This window comes from Notothenia rossii (genome assembly GCF_949606895.1).
Source record: "Notothenia rossii genome assembly, chromosome: 3".
NCBI lineage: Eukaryota > Metazoa > Chordata > Actinopteri > Perciformes > Nototheniidae > Notothenia > Notothenia rossii.
In genome coordinates, this window is record NC_136901.1 from 885,075 (window position 1) to 903,379 (window position 18,305).

Consider the following 18,305-nt stretch of genomic DNA (forward strand, 5'->3'; position numbering starts at 1 on the left):
CCTGTCTCTCTCTCTCTCTCTACATGTCTCTCTACCTGTCTGTCTCTCTCTCTCTCTCTACATGTCTCTCTACCTGTCTCTCTCTCTCTCTCTCTACATGTCTCTCTACCTGTCTGTCTCTCTCTCTCTCTCTCTCTCTACATGTCTCTCTACCTGTCTCTCTCTCTCTCTCTACCTGTCTCTCTCTCTCTCTCTCTACATGTCTCTCTACCTGTCTCTCTCTCTCTCTCTACATGTCTCTCTACCTGTCTGTCTCTCTCTCTCTCTCTACATGTCTCTCTACCTGTCTCTCTCTCTCTCTCTACATGTCTCTCTACCTGTCTGTCTCTCTCTCTCTCTCTCTCTCTACATGTCTCTCTACCTGTCTCTCTCTCTCTCTCTACCTGTCTCTCTCTCTCTCTCTACATGTCTCTCTCTCTCTCTCTCTCTCTACATGTCTCTCTACCTGTCTCTCTCTCTCTCTCTCTACATGTCTCTCTACCTGTCTGTCTCTCTCTCTCTCTCTACATGTCTCTCTACCTGTCTCTCTCTCTCTCTCTACATGTCTCTCTACATGTCTCTCTTAAGACATTAAGAATGTGTGTGTGATCTTGAATAACTTTTGTACATTTACAAGAAATAAATTAAGGAAAAATCTCAAATGATAACATCAACAAAATGGAAAAACATTTAAAAAAGATACATATTTATTAGTTTTTGAAATTGTAAAATATTTTTATTATAATCTGACTTTTTAAAGACAAACATATTAATGTAATGCTTTAAATCAAAGTTATTGTATCTTAGTGATATTATAACCAACCTATTGTTTGTGCAAGAAATAAATGTAGTGTTTGTTTTTTATTGAGATGTTTAAATGGTGCTTTTTCTTCAAGTTGTTAAATCGCAGGCAGACGGAGATGATGGGATGTGCCGATGCTCGGCTGCTATCGTCTGTTTAGATTATCTGATTTAGTTTTTATGATTCGAGTCCAAGGGTTCCTCTGCTGCTCGGCCCCTTCAAAATAAAAGCCTGGGTTATGGACCGATAGAGATACGCAGTGTGTGGAGTGATGTGTGGACACACTGCGTATCTCTCAGAGGGGGATAAGCTGCTACTAACTCAATATACTTTGACAGTCTTTAAAGAGGTCAGCACCACAGAGGCTTTGATTGTGAAGATCCGGGTGAAGTCCACAGGTGATATCTGATGAAGAGTCACGTAGACGAAGGCTTCATAACAGCAGCTCCTGTCAGTGTGCGAGCAGTGTGATACATACATACGAGGAACATGGAGCAAATATTTGGGAAAAACGGGAGCGAGACTCCGGAGCCGGTGAAGGCTCAGGTGACAGGTGAGTCTTTAGCAAAGACTCTGAGTCTTTAGCATCAGGTGAGTCTTTAGCAATGACTCTGAGTCTTTAGCAATGACTCTGAGTCTTTAGCATCAGGTGAGTCTTTAGCAATGACTCTGAGTCTTTAGCAATGACTCTGAGTCTTTAGCATCAGGTGAGTCTTTAGCAATGACTCTGAGTCTTTAGCATCAGGTGAGTCTTTAGCAATGACTCTGAGTCTTTATCATCAGGTGAGTCTTTAGCAATGACTCTGAGTCTTTAGCAAAGACTCTGAGTCTTTATCATCAGGTGAGTCTTTAGCAATGACTCTGAGTCTTTATCATCAGGTGAGTCTTTAGCAATGACTCTGAGTCTTTATCAATGACTCTGAGTCTTTAGCAATGACTCTGAGTCTTTAGCATCAGGTGAGTCTTTAGCAAAGACTCTGAGTCTTTAGCAATTACTCTGAGTCTTTAGCATCAGGTGAGTCTTTAGCAATGACTCTGAGTCTTTAGCAATGACTCTGAGTCTTTATCATCAGGTGAGTCTTTAGCAATGACTCTGAGTCTTTAGCATCAGGTGAGTCTTTAGCAATGACTCTGAGTCTTTATCATCAGGTGAGTCTTTAGCAATGACTCTGAGTCTTTAGCAAAGACTCTGAGTCTTTATCATCAGGTGAGTCTTTAGCAATGACTCTGAGTCTTTATCAATGACTCTGAGTCTTTAGCAATGACTCTGAGTCTTTATCATCAGGTGAGTCTTTAGCAATGACTCTGAGTCTTTAGCAATGACTCTGAGTCTTTAGCAAAGACTCTGAGTCTTTATCATCAGGTGAGTCTTTAGCAAAGACTCTGAGTCTTTAGCAATGACTCTGAGTCTTTAGCAATGACTCTGAGTCTTTATCATCAGGTGAGTCTTTAGCAATGACTCTGAGTCTTTAGCAATGACTCTGAGTCTTTAGCATCAGGTGAGTCTTTAGCAAGGACTCTGAGTCTTTAGCATCAGGTGAGTCTTTAGCAATGACTCTGAGTCTTTAGCAATGACTCTGAGTCTTTAGCATCAGGTGAGTCTTTAGCAATGACTCTGAGTCTTTAGCAATGACTCTGAGTCTTTAGCATCAGGTGAGTCTTTAGCAAGGACTCTGAGTCTTTAGCATCAGGTGAGTCTTTAGCAATGACTCTGAGTCTTTAGCATCAGGTGAGTCTTTAGCAATGACTGAGTCTTTAGCATCAGGTGAGTCTTTAGCAAAGACTCTGAGTCTTTAGCAATGACTCTGAGTCTTTAGCATCAGGTGAGTCTTTAGCAATGACTCTGAGTCTTTAGCAATGACTCTGAGTCTTTATAATCAGGTGAGTCTTTAGCAATGACTCTGAGTCTTTAGCATCAGGTGAGTCTTTAGCAATTACTCTGAGTCTTTATCATCAGGTGAGTCTTTAGCAATGACTCTGAGTCTTTAGCAAAGACTCTGAGTCTTTATCATCAGGTGAGTCTTTATCAATGACTCTGAGTCTTTAGCATCAGGTGAGTCTTTAGCAATGACTCTGAGTCTTTATCATCAGGTGAGTCTTTAGCAATGACTCTGAGTCTTTAGCAATGACTCTGAGTCTTTAGCATCAGGTGAGTCTTTAGCAATGACTCTGAGTCTTTATCATCAGGTGAGTCTTTAGCAAAGACTCTGAGTCTTTATCATCAGGTGAGTCTTTAGCAAAGACTCTGAGTCTTTATCATCAGGTGAGTCTTTAGCAAAGACTCTGAGTCTTTATCATCAGGTGAGTCTTTAGCAATGACTCTGAGTCTTTAGCAATGACTCTGAGTCTTTAGCAATGACTGAGTCTTTATCATCAGGTGAGTCTTTAGCAATGACTCTGAATCTTTAGCAATGACTCTGAATCTTTAGCAATGACTCTGAGTCTTTATCATCAGGTGAATCTTTAGCAATGACTCTGAGTCTTTATCATCAGGTGAGTCTTTAGCAATGACTCTGAATCTTTAGCAATGACTCTGAGTCTTTAGCATCAGGTGAGTCTTTAGCAATGACTCTGAATCTTTAGCAATGACTCTGAGTCTTTATCATCAGGTGAATCTTTAGCAATGACTCTGAGTCTTTAGCAATGACTCTGAGTCTTTATCAATGACTCTGAGTCTTTAGCAATGACTCTGAGTCTTTATCATCAGGTGAGTCTTTAGCAATGACTCTGAATCTTTAGCAATGACTCTGAATCTTTAGCAATGACTCTGAGTCTTTATCATCAGGTGAGTCTTTAGCAATGACTCTGAATCTTTAGCAATGACTCTGAATCTTTAGAATCAGCTGTTGTGATTTCTATTGGACCGGTGCTTTGAGTTAAAGAGCTAGACTTTTTTTTTTTTTTCATTAGTTTATAATTTAAGACGGACAGGATTGACTCTTTTTACGTGAAATATATGTTTGATTGAACTTTAGTCCGATACTTAATGCTTGTTCACCTGTGTGACCTCTGACCCCAGGTGAGCTCCCCCCCTGGCTGAGGGGCACCCTGCTGAGGAACGGCCCCGGTCTCTTCTCAGTGGGAGAGTCCCAGTACAACCACTGGTTTGACGGGCTGTCACTCATCCACAGCTTCACCTTCAGCGGGGGTGAGGAAACAGGAAGTGTCCTAACGTACACAAACATCCCATCATAACCTCAGTGATGCTGACTCTCTACCTACTGCTCTCCAGGTGAGGTCACCTACAGGAGCAAGTTCCTGAAGAGCGACACCTACAAGAGGAACATCAAGGCAGACCGGATCGTGGTCTCAGAGTTCGGGACCATGATCTACCCGGACCCCTGCAAGAACATCTTCTCACGGTACAAGGGTGTAGAGATCTGATTCAGACCATATCAGTCCATCCAGGATACATAGAGATCTGGTTTAGTCGATCAAGAACATCTTCTCACGGTACGAGGACCATCCAGTATCTTTATAGATCGGTTTCAGTATGTCCAGGACACCTAGAGGTCTGTGTTAATGCATCCAGGACACCTAGAGGTCTGTGTTAATACATCCAGGACACATAGAGGTCTGTGTTAATGCATCCAGGACACCTAGAGGTCCGTGTTAATGCATCCAGGACACCTAGAGGTCTGTGTTAATGCATCCAGGACACCTAGAGGTCTGTGTTAATGCATCCAGGACACCTACAGGTCTGTGTTAATGCATCCAGGACACCTAGAGGTCTGTGTTAATGCATCCAGGACACCTAGAGGTCTGTGTTCATGCATCCAGGACACCTAGAGGTCTGTGTTAATGCATCCAGGACACCTAGAGGTCTGTGTTCATGCATCCAGGACACCTAGAGGTCTGTGTTAATGCATCCAGGACACCTAGAGGTCTGTGTTCATGCATCCAGGACACCTAGAGGTCTGTGTTAATGCATCCAGGACACCTAGAGGTCTGTGTTAATGCATCCAGGACACCTAGAGGTCTGTGTTCATGCATCCAGGACACCTAGAGGTCTGTGTTAATGCATCCAGGACACCTAGAGGTCTGTGTTAATGCATCCAGGACACCTAGAGGTCTGTGTTAATGCATCCAGGACACCTAGAGGTCTGTGTTCATGCATCCAGGACACCTAGAGGTCTGTGTTAATTACATTACATTGCATTTAGCTGACGCTTTTATCCAAAGCGACTTACAATAAGTGCATTCGACCAGGAAGATACAACCTTTAAGAAAACAGAATCATATAAGTACATCAGGTTTCATAGAGCCAAACATTTCAAGTGCTACTCAACTGGCATTTAGAAAGCCAGCCCTTTATTAGTATATAAGTGCTTTGTTAGTAATTCTTTCGCTCGAAGTGGAGTCTAAAGAGATGAGTTTTCAGTTTGCGTCGGAAGATGTGTAAGCTATCTGCTGTCCTGATTTCAATGGGGAGCTCATTCCACCATTTTGGAGCCAGGATAGCAAACCCACGTGTTTTTGCTGACGGGAACTTGGGTCCCCCTCGCAGTGCGGGTGCAGCGAGCTGTTTGGCTGACGCAGAGCGGAGTGCACGTGCTGGGGTGTACGGTTTAACCATGTCCTGGATGTAGGAAGGGCCAGATCCATTCACAGCATGGTACGCAAGTACCAGTGTCTTGAAGTGGATTCTAGCAGTTACTGGAAGCCAGTGAAGGGAGCGGAGGAGCGGTGTGGTGTGGGAGAATTTGGGAAGGTTGAAGACCAGACGAGCCGCTGCATTCTGGATGAGCTGCAGAGGTCGGATGGCACATGCAGGTAGACCAGCCAGGAGGGAGTTGCAGTAGTCTAGGCGTGAGATGACGAGAGCCTGGACCAGAATCTGCGCTGATGTCTGGGTCAGCTGGGGACGTATCCTCCTGATGTTGTAAAGCGTGTATCTGCAGCAGCGGGTTGTAGCAGCGATGTTTGCAGTGAAGGACAATTTGTTATCTAGGACCACACCCAGATTCCTTGCAGTCTGAGTCGGGGAAACAACAGAGGTGCCGATGTTGATTGTTAGGTCAAGAGTGGGACAATCTTTTCCCGGAAGGAAGAGCAGTTCAGTCTTGTCAAGGTTGAGCTTGAGGTGATGAGCAGACATCCACCGAGAGATGTCTGCTAGGCAAGCAGAGATGCGTGCGACGACCTGGGTCTCTGAGCGGGGAAAGGACAGAATTAGTTGGGTGTCGTCAGCGTAGCAGTGGTATGAAAAACCATGCGGGCTAATGACAGACCCGAGCGAGTTTGTGTACAGGGAGAAGAGGAGGGGACCAAGAACCGAGCCCTGAGGGACCCCTGTAGTTAATTGACAAGGGTCGGACTCGGACCCTCTCCAAGTAACCCTGTAGGTGCGGTCGTTGAGGTATGAGGTGAGGAGGGAAAGTGCAGTGCCTGAAACTCCAAGTTCTTGGAGAGTGCGAAGGAGGATCCGATGGTTCACCGTGTCGAATGCAGCAGACAGGTCCAGAAGGATGATGACAGAGGAGAGGGAGGCTGCTTTAGCAGTGTGCAGTTTGTCAGAGACAGCAAGGAGAGCAGTTTCTGTTGAGTGACCTGCCTTGAAACCAGACTGGTGCGGATCCAGAAGGTTGTTCTGATGGAGATAACAGGAGAGTTGTTTAAAGACAGCGCGTTCAAGTGTTTTAGACAGGAACGGGAGGAGAGAGACGGGCCTGTAGTTAATAACATCAGACGGATTGAGAGTGGGTTTCTTAAGGAGAGGGTTTACTCTTGCCTCCTTGAGACTGTTTGGAAAGTGACCAGAAGTTAGAGAAGTGTTGATGAAATGGGTGAGAAATGGTAGAATATCAGGAGCAATAGTCTGAAGGAGGTTTGAGGGGATAGGGTCCAGAGAACAGGTGGTAGGACGGGCAGAGGTAACGAGGGTAAGAACCTCACTTGGAGAGAGAGGGGAGAAGGAGGTCAGTGTGTGGGTGAAGGGAGGGTCTGGTGACCCAGAGGTGAAGGAGGTCAGTGTGTGGGTGAAGGGAGGGTCTGGTGACCCAGCGGTGAGTAAAGGTGAGTCAGAAAAGGAAGAGCGAATATCATCAACCTTTTTTTCAAAGTGGTTAACAAAGTCGCTTGACAGAAGGGAGGAGGGGGGAGGTGCTTTGGGAGGGTCCAAGAGGGTGGAGAAGATAGAAAATAGTTTTTTGGGATTGGAATAGGAAGATTGGATCTTATCTTGAAAGAAAGTGCTTTTTGCCTGAGAGATGGAAGCAGAGAAAGAGGAGAGGAGAGCCTGATAGGTTAGAAGGTCGTCATGGTGTTTGGATTTCCACCATTTCCGCTCTGCTGCCCGAAGGATGGTTCTATTAGCACGCAGTGCGTCATTTAGCCAGGGAGCAGGAGGGGACTGACGAGCCGGCCGCGATGTGAGAGGACAGAGAGAGTCCAGAGAGGATGAGAGAGTAGAGAGGAGAGTTTTTGCAGCAGCGTTTGGAGGCAGGAGTTGGAATGAGTCAGAGGAAGGGAGGGCTGAGAGCACCGATGAGGCAAAGGTAGAGGGGGAGAGGGAACGGAGGTTACGGCGGACAGGAGCAGAGTTAGAAGAGATGAGGTTGTTATGTTTGGAAAGGGGTAGAGAGAATGAAATGAAGAAGTGATCGGATGTGTGGAGCGGGTTTACAGAGAGGTTAGAAGTAGAGCAGTTCCTTGAGAATATGAGATCAAGGACATTGCCAGCTTTATGAGTTGGTGGGGATGGAGACAGTGAGAAAGCAAAGGTGGTTAACAGAGATGTTAGTTCAGATATCTTCCCTGTCTGGAGGTTGAAATCTCCGAGAAGTACAGCGGGAGGGCCAGTTTCAGGGATGTGTGAGAGGAGATTATCTAACTCCTCCAAGAAGTCCCCCAAGGCGCCTGGTGGACGGTAGAGAACAACAATGGTTAATTGTATAGGATGGGTTACTGTGACGGCATGGAATTCAAAGGTGGAAGGAGTGAAGTTAGGTAGCTTGAAGAGGGAAAAGCTCCATTTGGGAGAGAGCAGGAGACCAGTGCCACCTCCTCTGCCAGAGGGTCTGGGTGTATGGGAGAAGGAATATGCTGTGGAGAGAGCTGCTGGGGTGGATGTGTTGGATGGAGTGATCCAGGTCTCCGTGAGAGCAAGGAAATCCAGAGACTGCAGGGAAGCGTAGCCAGAGATGAAGTCAGCCTTAGGGACAGCTGACTGGCAGTTCCACAGGCCCCCTGAAACGAGATGTTGGATCTCAGTGGAGCATGTGGGGATAGACGAGAGCAGGCCGGTGAGATCGATTAGGAGAAACACGGGGCCAGTGATAATTGCGAGAAGACACATGAACAGGAATGCAGAAAATACACATGATTATAGCATGAGGGGCTAGAGAACCCAGGAGAATTGAATAAGACTAAATAACACCAGCGATACTTGGCGCAATCAGAGTAGGATTTGCCTCCTCTTTGCCTCCCACAGGACTCCCACAGGACTCTTAATGTCTTTGTCAGTCTTAGACTCCCACAGGACTCTTAATGTCTTTGTCAGTCTTCGTCTGGCTGACGCTGAAGCTGACGCTCCAGGAAAACGCAACCTAAGATGGATACCTGATTGCTCAGTTCTCACAGCTTTGGGGGCACGCCGCTGTAATTAGTTAACTATTTTCTGCTGATGGGCGACAGCAGAGTCTTCCAACCTCTTGGAATGCACACTTGAGGGGCGTGACTCACTGAGACCTGAGTTACAGCTGCTGGACTAGAGCAGATCTGAGATTTTAAAATCTCTCAGAAATCGCCGTTTTAGCTACAATAACTACAGAACAATTATACAGAGTAGAATAAATGAAACAGAGAAGTCTATTTAAACAAGAATATAACTTACAGTGATTGCTGAGTTGCATTGTTAATGCATCCAGGACACCTAGAGGTCTGTGTTAATGCATCCAGGACACCTAGAGGTCTGTGTTAATGCATCCAGGACACCTAGAGGTCTGTGTTAATGCATCCAGGACACCTAGAGGTCTGTGTTAATGCATCCAGGACATCTAGAGGTCTGTGTTAATGCATCCAGGACACCTAGAGGTCTGTGTTAATGCATCCAGGACACCTAGAGGTCTCTGTTAATGCATCCAGGACATCTAGAGGTCTGTGTTAATGCATCCAGGACACCTAGAGGTCTGTGTTAATGCATCCAGGACACCTAGAGGTCTGTGTTAATGCATCCAGGACACCTACAGGTCTGTGTTAATGCATCCAGGACACCTAGAGGTCTGTGTTAATGCATCCAGGACACCTAGAGATCTGTGTTAATGCATCCAGGAGACCTAGAGATCTGTGTTAATGCATCCAGGACACCTAGAGGTCTGTGTTCATGCATCCAGGAGACCTAGAGGTCTGTGTTAATACATCCAGGACACCTAGAGGTCTGTGTTAATGCATCCAGGACACCTAGAGGTCTGTGTTAATGCATCCAGGACACCTAGAGGTCTGTGTTAATGCATCCAGGACACCTAGAGGTCTGTGTTAATGCATCCAGGACACCTAGAGGTCTGTGTTAATGCATCCAGGACACCTAGAGGTCTGTGTTCATGCATCCAGGACACCTAGAGGTCTGTGTTCATGCATCCAGGACACCTAGAGGTCTGTGTTAATGCATCCAGGACACCTACAGGTCTGTGTTAATGCATCCAGGACACCTAGAGGTCTGTGTTAATGCATCCAGGACACCTAAAGGTCTGTGTTAATGCATCCAGGACACCTAGAGGTCTGTGTTAATGCATCCAGGACACCTAGAGGTCTGTGTTAATGCATCCAGGACATCTAGAGGTCTGTGTTAATGCATCCAGGACACCTAGAGGTCTGTGTTAATGCATCCAGGACACCTAGAGGTCTGTGTTCATGCATCCAGGACATCTAGAGGTCTGTGTTAATGCATCCAGGACACCTAGAGATCTGTGTTAATGCATCCAGGACACCTAGAGGTCTGTGTTAATGCATCCAGGACACCTAGAGATCTGTGTTAATGCATCCAGGACACCTAGAGGTCTGTGTTCATGCATCCAGGACACCTAGAGGTCTGTGTTAATGCATCCAGGACATCTAGAGGTCTGTGTTAATGCATCCAGGACACCTAGAGATCTGTGTTAATGCATCCAGGACACCTAGAGGTCTGTGTTCATGCATCCAGGACACCTAGAGGTCTGTGTTAATGCATCCAGGACACCTAGAGGTCTGTGTTCATGCATCCAGGACATCTAGAGGTCTGTGTTAATGCATCCAGGACACCTAGAGGTCTGTGTTAATGCATCCAGGACATCTAGAGATCTTTTTGAGCTAATCTTAGACATGTCGAGTCTTAGTCCGCCGAAGTCCATTCATTGTACGCAAAGATCTATTATAGTCCATGAGACGTATAGATCTGTTTTAGTCTCTCAAAGACATGGGGAGATCTGTTGGAGTCCATCCAAGACATCTAGAGGTCTGATTCAGTCCATCCAGGAGACGTATAGATCTGTTTGAACCCATTTTAGTCCTGTGACGGAGCGGATCACATGAGTGACTGACTCCGCCACTGACAGCCGACACACTCACCCAACATTTTGGAGAAAAGGGGAAGGCGCATCACTTCCGTGTTTTAAATTCCTGCTATGGACCATGCAATTTATTATTTATTTTACGTTTGTTAATTATGGGGAATGATTGGGTTCAGAGCTGGTTAGCCTGTTTATGTTTGGGTCGGATTTTTATGTTGAAATGTGGTTTGGAGTTTAAGTGTGTCACCTGTTGACGGTAAGCCTGGTGGGAGGGGCTATAGGTTCAGATGGGACGGGGTTGGTCCTGGAAGTGGGCACTCGGAAGAATGTTGCAATGAAGGCAACAGCTGGGACATGTTCGGGAGATGGGTGCAGAGAAGGCAACAGCAGAGCATGTTTGCTCTGATGACTGATGGACGGCCTGTCTAAGTTGTGCTGGTTTATATTATCTTGTTGCTTTAAATAAAGTTTTGGAGCTTAACCCAACCGACTAGGTCAGTGTTTTTTGAATGGACAAATAGAGCCCCGTCACAAGTCCATATAGAGATGTCCATTTACCCACAGAGGAGACCTCAACTCAAACTGAGGATGGATTATTTCTGAGTAAGGGTCTTTCCTCCTCTCTCTAGGGTCTTCACACATCTCAGCAACATCATCCCGGACTTCACGGACAACAACCTGATCAACATCATCCGGTATGGGCAGGACTACTACGCCTCGTCGGAGGTCAACTACATGAACCAGATCAACCCGGAGACCCTGGAGACCGTGGGGAGGGTACGTTCATCAGAATAATAATAACTCCAAAATAACGTTATCCTGCAGGCGCTGCTCAGAGTACAGGACCCCTGATCTATACCTCAGATTAACTACAGGGACCCTCACTGAACCCTGATCTATACCTCAGATTAACTACAGAGACCCTCACTGAACCCTGATCTATACCTCAGATTAACTACAGGGACCCTCACTGAACCCTGATCTATGTCTCAGATTAACTACAGGGACCCTCACTGACCCCTTATCTATACCTCAGATTAACTACAGGGACCCTCACTGAACCCTGATCTATGTCTCAGATTAACTACAGGGACCCTCACTGACCCCTTATCTATACCTCAGATTAACTACAGGGACCCTCACTGACCCCTTATCTATACCTCAGATTAACTACAGGGACCCTCACTGAACCCTGATCTATACCTCAGATTAACTACAGGGACCCTCACTGAACCCTGATCTATACCTCAGACTAACTACAGGGACCCTCACTGAACCCTGATCCATACCTCAGATTAACTACAGGGACCCTCACTGAACCCTGATCTATACCTCAGATTAACTACAGAGACCCTCACTGAACCCTGATCCATACCTCAGATTAACTACAGAGACCCTCACTGAACCCTGATCTATACCTCAGATTAACTACAGAGACCCTCACTGAACCCTGATCTATACCTCAGATTAACTACAGAGACCCTCACTGAACCCTGATCTATACCTCAGATTAACTACAGAGACCCTCACTGAACCCTGATCTATATCTCAGACTAACTACAGAGACCCTCACTGAACCCTGATCCATACCTCAGATTAACTACAGAGACCCTCACTGAACCCTGATCTATACCTCAGATTAACTACAGAGACCCTCACTGAACCCTGATCTATACCTCAGACTAACTACAGAGACCCTCACTGAACCCTGATCTATACCTCAGATTAACTACAGAGACCCTCACTGAACCCTGATCTATACCTCAGATTAACTACAGAGACCCTCACTGAACCCTGATCTATACCTCAGATTAACTACAGAGACCCTCACTGAACCCTGATCTATACCTCAGATTAACTACAGAGACCCTCACTGAACCCTGATCTATACCTCAGATTAACTACAGAGACCCTCACTGAACCCTGATCTATGTCTCAGATTAACTACAGAGACCCTCACTGAACCCTGATCTATGTCTCAGATTAACTACAGAGACCCTCACTGAACCCTGATCTATACCTCAGATTAACTACAGAGACCCTCACTGAACCCTGATCTATACCTCAGATTAACTACAGGGACCCTCACTGAACCCTGAGCTATGTCTCAGATTAACTACAGAGACCCTCACTGAACCCTGATCTATACCTCAGATTAACTACAGGGACCCTCACTGAACCCTGATCTATGTCTCAGATTAACTACAGGGACCCTCACTGAACCCTGATCTATACCTCAAATTAACTACAGAGACCCTCACTGAACCCTGATCTATACCTCAGATTAACTACAGAGACCCTCACTGAACCCTGAGCTATGTCTCAGATTAACTACAGAGACCCTCACTGAACCCTGATCTATACCTCAGATTAACTACAGAGACCCTCACTGAACCCTGATCTATACCTCAGATTAACTACAGAGACCCTCACTGAACCCTGATCTATACCTCAGATTAACTACAGGGACCCTCACTGAACCCTGATCTATACCTCAGATTAACTACAGAGACCCTCACTGAACCCTGATCTATGTCTCAGATTAACTACAGAGACCCTCACTGACCCCTGATCTATGTCTCAGATTAACTACAGAGACCCTCACTGAACCCTGATCTATACCTCAGATTAACTACAGAGACCCTCACTGAACCCTGATCTATACCTCAGATTAACTACAGAGACCCTCACTGAACCCTGATCTATACCTCAGATTAACTACAGGGACCCTCACTGAACCCTGATCTATACCTCAGATTAACTACAGAGACCCTCACTGAACCCTGATCTATGTCTAGGATTAACTACAGAGACCCTCACTGAACCCTGATCTATACCTCAGATTAACTACAGAGACCCTCACTGAACCCTGATCTATGTCTAGGATTAACTACAGAGACCCTCACTGAACCCTGATCTATACCTCAGATTAACTACAGAGACCCTCACTGAACCCTGATCTATACCTCAGATTAACTACAGAGACCCTCACTGAACCCTGATCTATACCTCAGATTAACTACAGAGACCCTCACTGAACCCTGATCTATACCTCAGATTAACTACAGGGACCCTCACTGAACCCTGATCTATGTCTCAGATTAACTACAGGGACCCTCACTGAACCCTGATCTATGTCTCAGATTAACTACAGAGACCCTCACTGAACCCTGATCTATACCTCAGATTAACTACAGAGACCCTCACTGAACCCTGATCTATGTCTCAGATTAACTACAGAGACCCTCACTGAACCCTGATCTATGTCTCAGATTAACTACAGGGACCCTCACTGAACCCTGATCTATGTCTCAGATTAACTACAGGGACCACATCGCCCTGAACCTGGCCACGGCCCACCCTCACTACGACAGTGAAGGCAACACCTACAACATGGGGACCGCCATGATGAGCTTCGGCCTCCCAAAGTACGTCATCTTCAAAGTCCCGGGAGACGCCTCAGGTGCGTTCCTCAAGAGAAGTGAACACGTTGTGTTCCAGACTAATGAACCACTTGAGGCAGTAAACCTCGTCTTTATCTAATTGGTTTACGATGCTGTAATCAGACTAATCAGAAGGTGTCCTACAACGTGTTGGCAACGTGTCATTCTCCAGTGATGGTTATGTAATCACATGGTCACTGATATACGATGGGTGATACCTAGGAGAGAAAAGGTCCATATTCCCGAACTGTGGACTTGTAGCCCTCAAAGGCAATGCTTACGATGTTTAGCATCCAAGCTAATAGAAGCATTAGCAGGAAAGCCAGCGTGAGCCTGAGAGATGTCATCATTCTGTAGGACCAAAGTATTGGACAGTAATGATGGCGCTGGATCAATGATATTCAACATGGGGTCTCCCAGGAGGTCCGTCGAGTCACCCAATGATTGTGTTATGTTTTAAAAGTAGATTTTGTCAAACAGTTACATAAATGATTGTTTTCCCAAGCTAGCCAACCTGCATCCCCGCGCAGCAGCTGTTCATAACAGAGAGCCATCATATTGGTTACGTTTCATCTCACCAGAAACATTGACTGACACACGAGGGAACAGGGAGCGCTAACATGCTAACAGACTCTTGCAGCTCTCTATTGCAAACGCATTCAAACACGTAGAACGAGCTCTAATAATCTAACACAGTGATTCTCTCGTGGTCTAAAGATACGAACGTGACTCTCTCTGTTCCAGATAAGCATAGCGGGAAGCCGGCTCTGAGGAAGGTGGAGCAGATCGCTTCGATCCCCTTTCGCTCCACGTTGTTCCCGAGCTACTACCACAGCTTCGGCATGACGGAGAACTACATCGTGTTCGTGGAGCAGCCGTTCAAACTGGACATCATGAAGCTCGCCACCGCCTACATCAGAGGCGTCAACTGGGGCAGCTGCCTGAAGTTCGACAAGGACGATATCGTGAGTCGAAGCTTCTGAGATCTAACTGTATGCCTTAAATAGGATGTCCAACGTAAAGCTGAAGCGACCCCTAGTGGGATACGGACCCCCATGCTCGAAACCATTACACTCTGCCAAAGGAGATAGGAAAGGAAGCGTTGAAGCACCTTTCCTCAGCATTAGAGAAGCAGCTAAAGGCCGTTGTTTTTTTACCTTTCTCTCCTCAGACGCTGTTCCACGTCGTCAACAAGCACACGGGGAAGGCGGTGTCCACGCGTTTCTACGCCGACGCTCTGGTTGTTTTCCATCACATCAACGCGTACGAGTCGGACGGCCACGTGGTGTTCGACCTGATCAGCTACGAGGACAGCAAACTGTACGAGATGTTCTACATGAAGAACCTGAAGCGGGACGCGGGCAGCTTCATGGAGGAGAACCGGAGCACCTGCATCCCCGACGTGCTGAGGTTCGTCCTGCCGCTCGCCGACAACAAGGTACAAGATTCAAGAGTCAAGAGTCAAGAGTCAAGATTCAAAGGTTTTGTGAACATTCTGAGTGTCCTCTTCCAACATGAGAGCAACATGCTCATGCTCATTTCTGACGTGGAGCTAATCTGAAGTAAACATTGAATACCGCTTTCTATTCCTCCATCTTGTGACTGAGTAACTCCCTCTCTTGGATATCAGCATGTGAAGGACACTGTTCAGGAACTAGCTGATGCTCTGTGTGTGACGGGGAACAGATGTTCCTCACAGGTTATGAGGGTTATTATAAAGCGTGTGCTTGCAGGAGGCTCCCAGAGGATCTAACCTGGTGACTCTGGAGGGAGAGACGGCGACAGCGGTGATGAAGGAGGACGGATCCGTGTACTGCCAGCCCGACTTCCTGTTCAAAGGTTCACTGAAGGGTTACAGCTTCTAAGGCCTCACACCTGCACAAATAACTGGTTAAAGAGACGGGAGCTTACAGCGTCCCCTTTAAAATCACACTTTTATAATCCTATAAACAGAGGATTGCGTATTTAAACTAAAAGCACCTGACTCTACGCTGACGATACACTACTGTATCTTAATACATCTATTTACAGCGCTAGTGAAGTCGTGCGTTGGGACTACAGGAGTCATCCAATCAACCTGAAAGCAATAGAGCAATTTGTAGCACCACAGAATGAGTCTGAACGCTCAGAAAACGAACTTTGTTTGTTTTTCGTTAGCTAACGAGTCTTTCATTCTCAGGTCTGGAGCTCCCGGGCATCAACTGCAACTTCAACGCTAAGAAGTACCGATACTTCTACGCCTCAAAGATGGAGTTATCGGGTCATCCCAGCAAGGTACAACATCGATCCAAACATCGCTAATAAATCATGAATCAACCGCTGATCAAATAACTCGGTCCGAACTAAAACCTTTCTCTTCCGACAGATCGCAAAGTTCGACGTGGTCAGCAGGAACCTGTTGGAGTGGCATCAGGAGAACTGCTTCGCCTCGGAGCCGGTGTTCGTGGCGTCGCCAGGAGCCGTGGAGGAAGACGACGGTGAGCTAATGCTAACGCTAATCCTGAGAAAATGGTGGTTAGTTTTTTTTGGGGACATGTGTTCCGATAGGCCCACACCTCTGACCCAGTGTATCAGTGTGTCCTCCTCACTGAGCAGCTGCACCTTGGGCTGCTCTCAGTGTCTCCTCCTGCTGGCTCAGCTGATAGAGGTTACAGTGCTTCATCTTGTCCTGCAGCATGTTGATTCTTCTCTCAGAGCTAAGTACATGGTCTGAGGGAGAGATCTTCAGAAACACAGAAGCTCCAAATAAACCCTCAGTGTCTCCATCAGAGCTCCGGCTCTCTGAGTCTCTGAGTCTCTGTGTCTCCATCAGAGCTCCTGCTCTCTGAGTCTCTGAGTCTCTGAGTCTCTGTGTCTCCATCAGAGCTCCTGCTCTCTGAGTCTCTGAGTCTCTGAGTCTCTGTGTCTCCATCAGAGCTCCTGCTCTCTGAGTCTCTGAGTCTCTGAGTCTCTGTGTCTCCATCAGAGCTCCTGCTCTCTGAGTCTCTGAGTCTCTGTGTCTCCATCAGAGCTCCTGCTCTCTGAGTCTCTGAGTCTCTGTGTCTCCATCAGAGCTCCAGCTCTCTGAGTCTCTGAGTCTCTTAGTCTCTGTGTCTCTGAGTCTCTGTGTCTCTGAGTCTCTGAGTCTCTGAGTCTCCATCACAGTCTGACCGGTTTCCTTTCTCTTCTCTCAGGCGTGATCTTATCGTCCGTCATCTCTCCGGATCCCAACATCTCGCCCTTCATGCTCGTCCTCGACGCCAAAACCTTCACAGAGATCGCCCGAGCGTCCATCGATGCCAACGTGCACATGGACCTCCACGGCCTGTTCGTCCCCGCCATCTGACGCCTGAACAAAACGTCCTGAACTCCAAGTCTAGAGTTTTACTCAAATCTATAGATACGTGATACCTGAACCTCGCTCTGAGGTTGAATTGTGTGGAAAACACAAAGGCAACTGAATACGGCCACAAGTGCAAAGTGCAAAATGAGTGGCAGGAGTTTGTTTATTGTTTATAGATTCTGTTGTTGTTGTTCTTTACCATCTTCAGAGCAGCTACGCTTAAACATAGCTTAGAGGTAGATTTACAGCTCGAATGTCATTTCTAACTTTAAATATTAAAGAGAAATTCAAATGGTTTATACCCACCCTAATGATTCTCCATTTCAATACATTGATGATATTAATTATTCAGTTGAGGTCCTTTTCCATTTTAAGTCTTAAACCTAGCAATTACAGAAAATGATCCTTTTGTTGGATATAAAACATGATATAAAAATACTAATCGATATGTTTGCCGGTGTTTGTCATCATGCGTTATTTGACCCTGTAGTTATTTTGCACACGTTGTGCTTTGATACGTAGCTTGTTGTTGTTGTTTTGTGATTTCAGTGTTACATTAAAGCAGTCTGTTGGTAAAGCTCTTCGTCTTCATTGTTGACGCATCTCTTCACCGGAGCTGATACCTCCGCGACCCGACCACGGATAAGCAGGAGAAGATGGAAGGATCTCTTCCCCGCCTCAAAATCAATTAAATGCTAATATTTATTTGTTATTGTAAAACATGATCTTTCCTATTTGGCTGTAAAAAAGAGAATCTGAATTGTTTGACATTTGGTTTGTTGTTGTTGTGATTTTGCTTTAAATATATCTGAAAGTAAACACAAACACATTAAAGCTTCACATGAGGATTTACAGATTTTAATTATTTTTTAATTTGCATTGCAAATATCCGACTTCACGGGAACTGATTCTTTAAAAGATGATCGTACCTTTAAAGACGTCACACAACGCTTTCAAGTCCAGGGCTGCGTTCCAATAGTCCATTTCTCTTAGGAACCTTCCTAACCGAGTGAAATGACCCGGAAGTCCCTCAGTGGCAGCCATGATAAGTGCCGTTCCAATTCTCTAGATGAAAGGAAAGGAGGTTTCAAACTTCCTTTATAACCTCCTTTAGCTTAGGAACCACTGGACCTCCCTCACCGAAAGGAGAGGAGAAAATGCTGCCCCACAATGCATTGCAGCCGCAGCATGTGCCGTCACACAACAGTCGGCCGTTCACGGAAACAACCGATGATGACGGAGAAATTATATCATGAAAGTTACGGTGCTTATTA

The 18,305-nt window shown here is 46.0% G+C and overlaps 1 protein-coding gene across 1 annotated transcript; it reads left to right on the forward strand.

The window, feature by feature from the left end:
• Positions 1-1,082: 1,082 nt before the first annotated feature.
• On the forward strand, positions 1,083-17,608 carry bco1l (beta-carotene oxygenase 1, like). Its single transcript, XM_079672002.1, has 11 exons — positions 1,083-1,334; positions 3,801-3,929; positions 4,014-4,143; positions 10,896-11,043; positions 13,582-13,729; positions 14,454-14,674; positions 14,881-15,147; positions 15,443-15,548; positions 15,889-15,983; positions 16,075-16,186; positions 16,883-17,608. Exons 1-11 carry the CDS (start codon positions 1,271-1,273, stop codon positions 17,032-17,034), a joined length of 1,572 nt encoding a protein of 523 aa, XP_079528128.1. The 5' UTR covers positions 1,083-1,270; the 3' UTR covers positions 17,035-17,608.
• Positions 17,609-18,305: the final 697 nt, after the last annotated feature.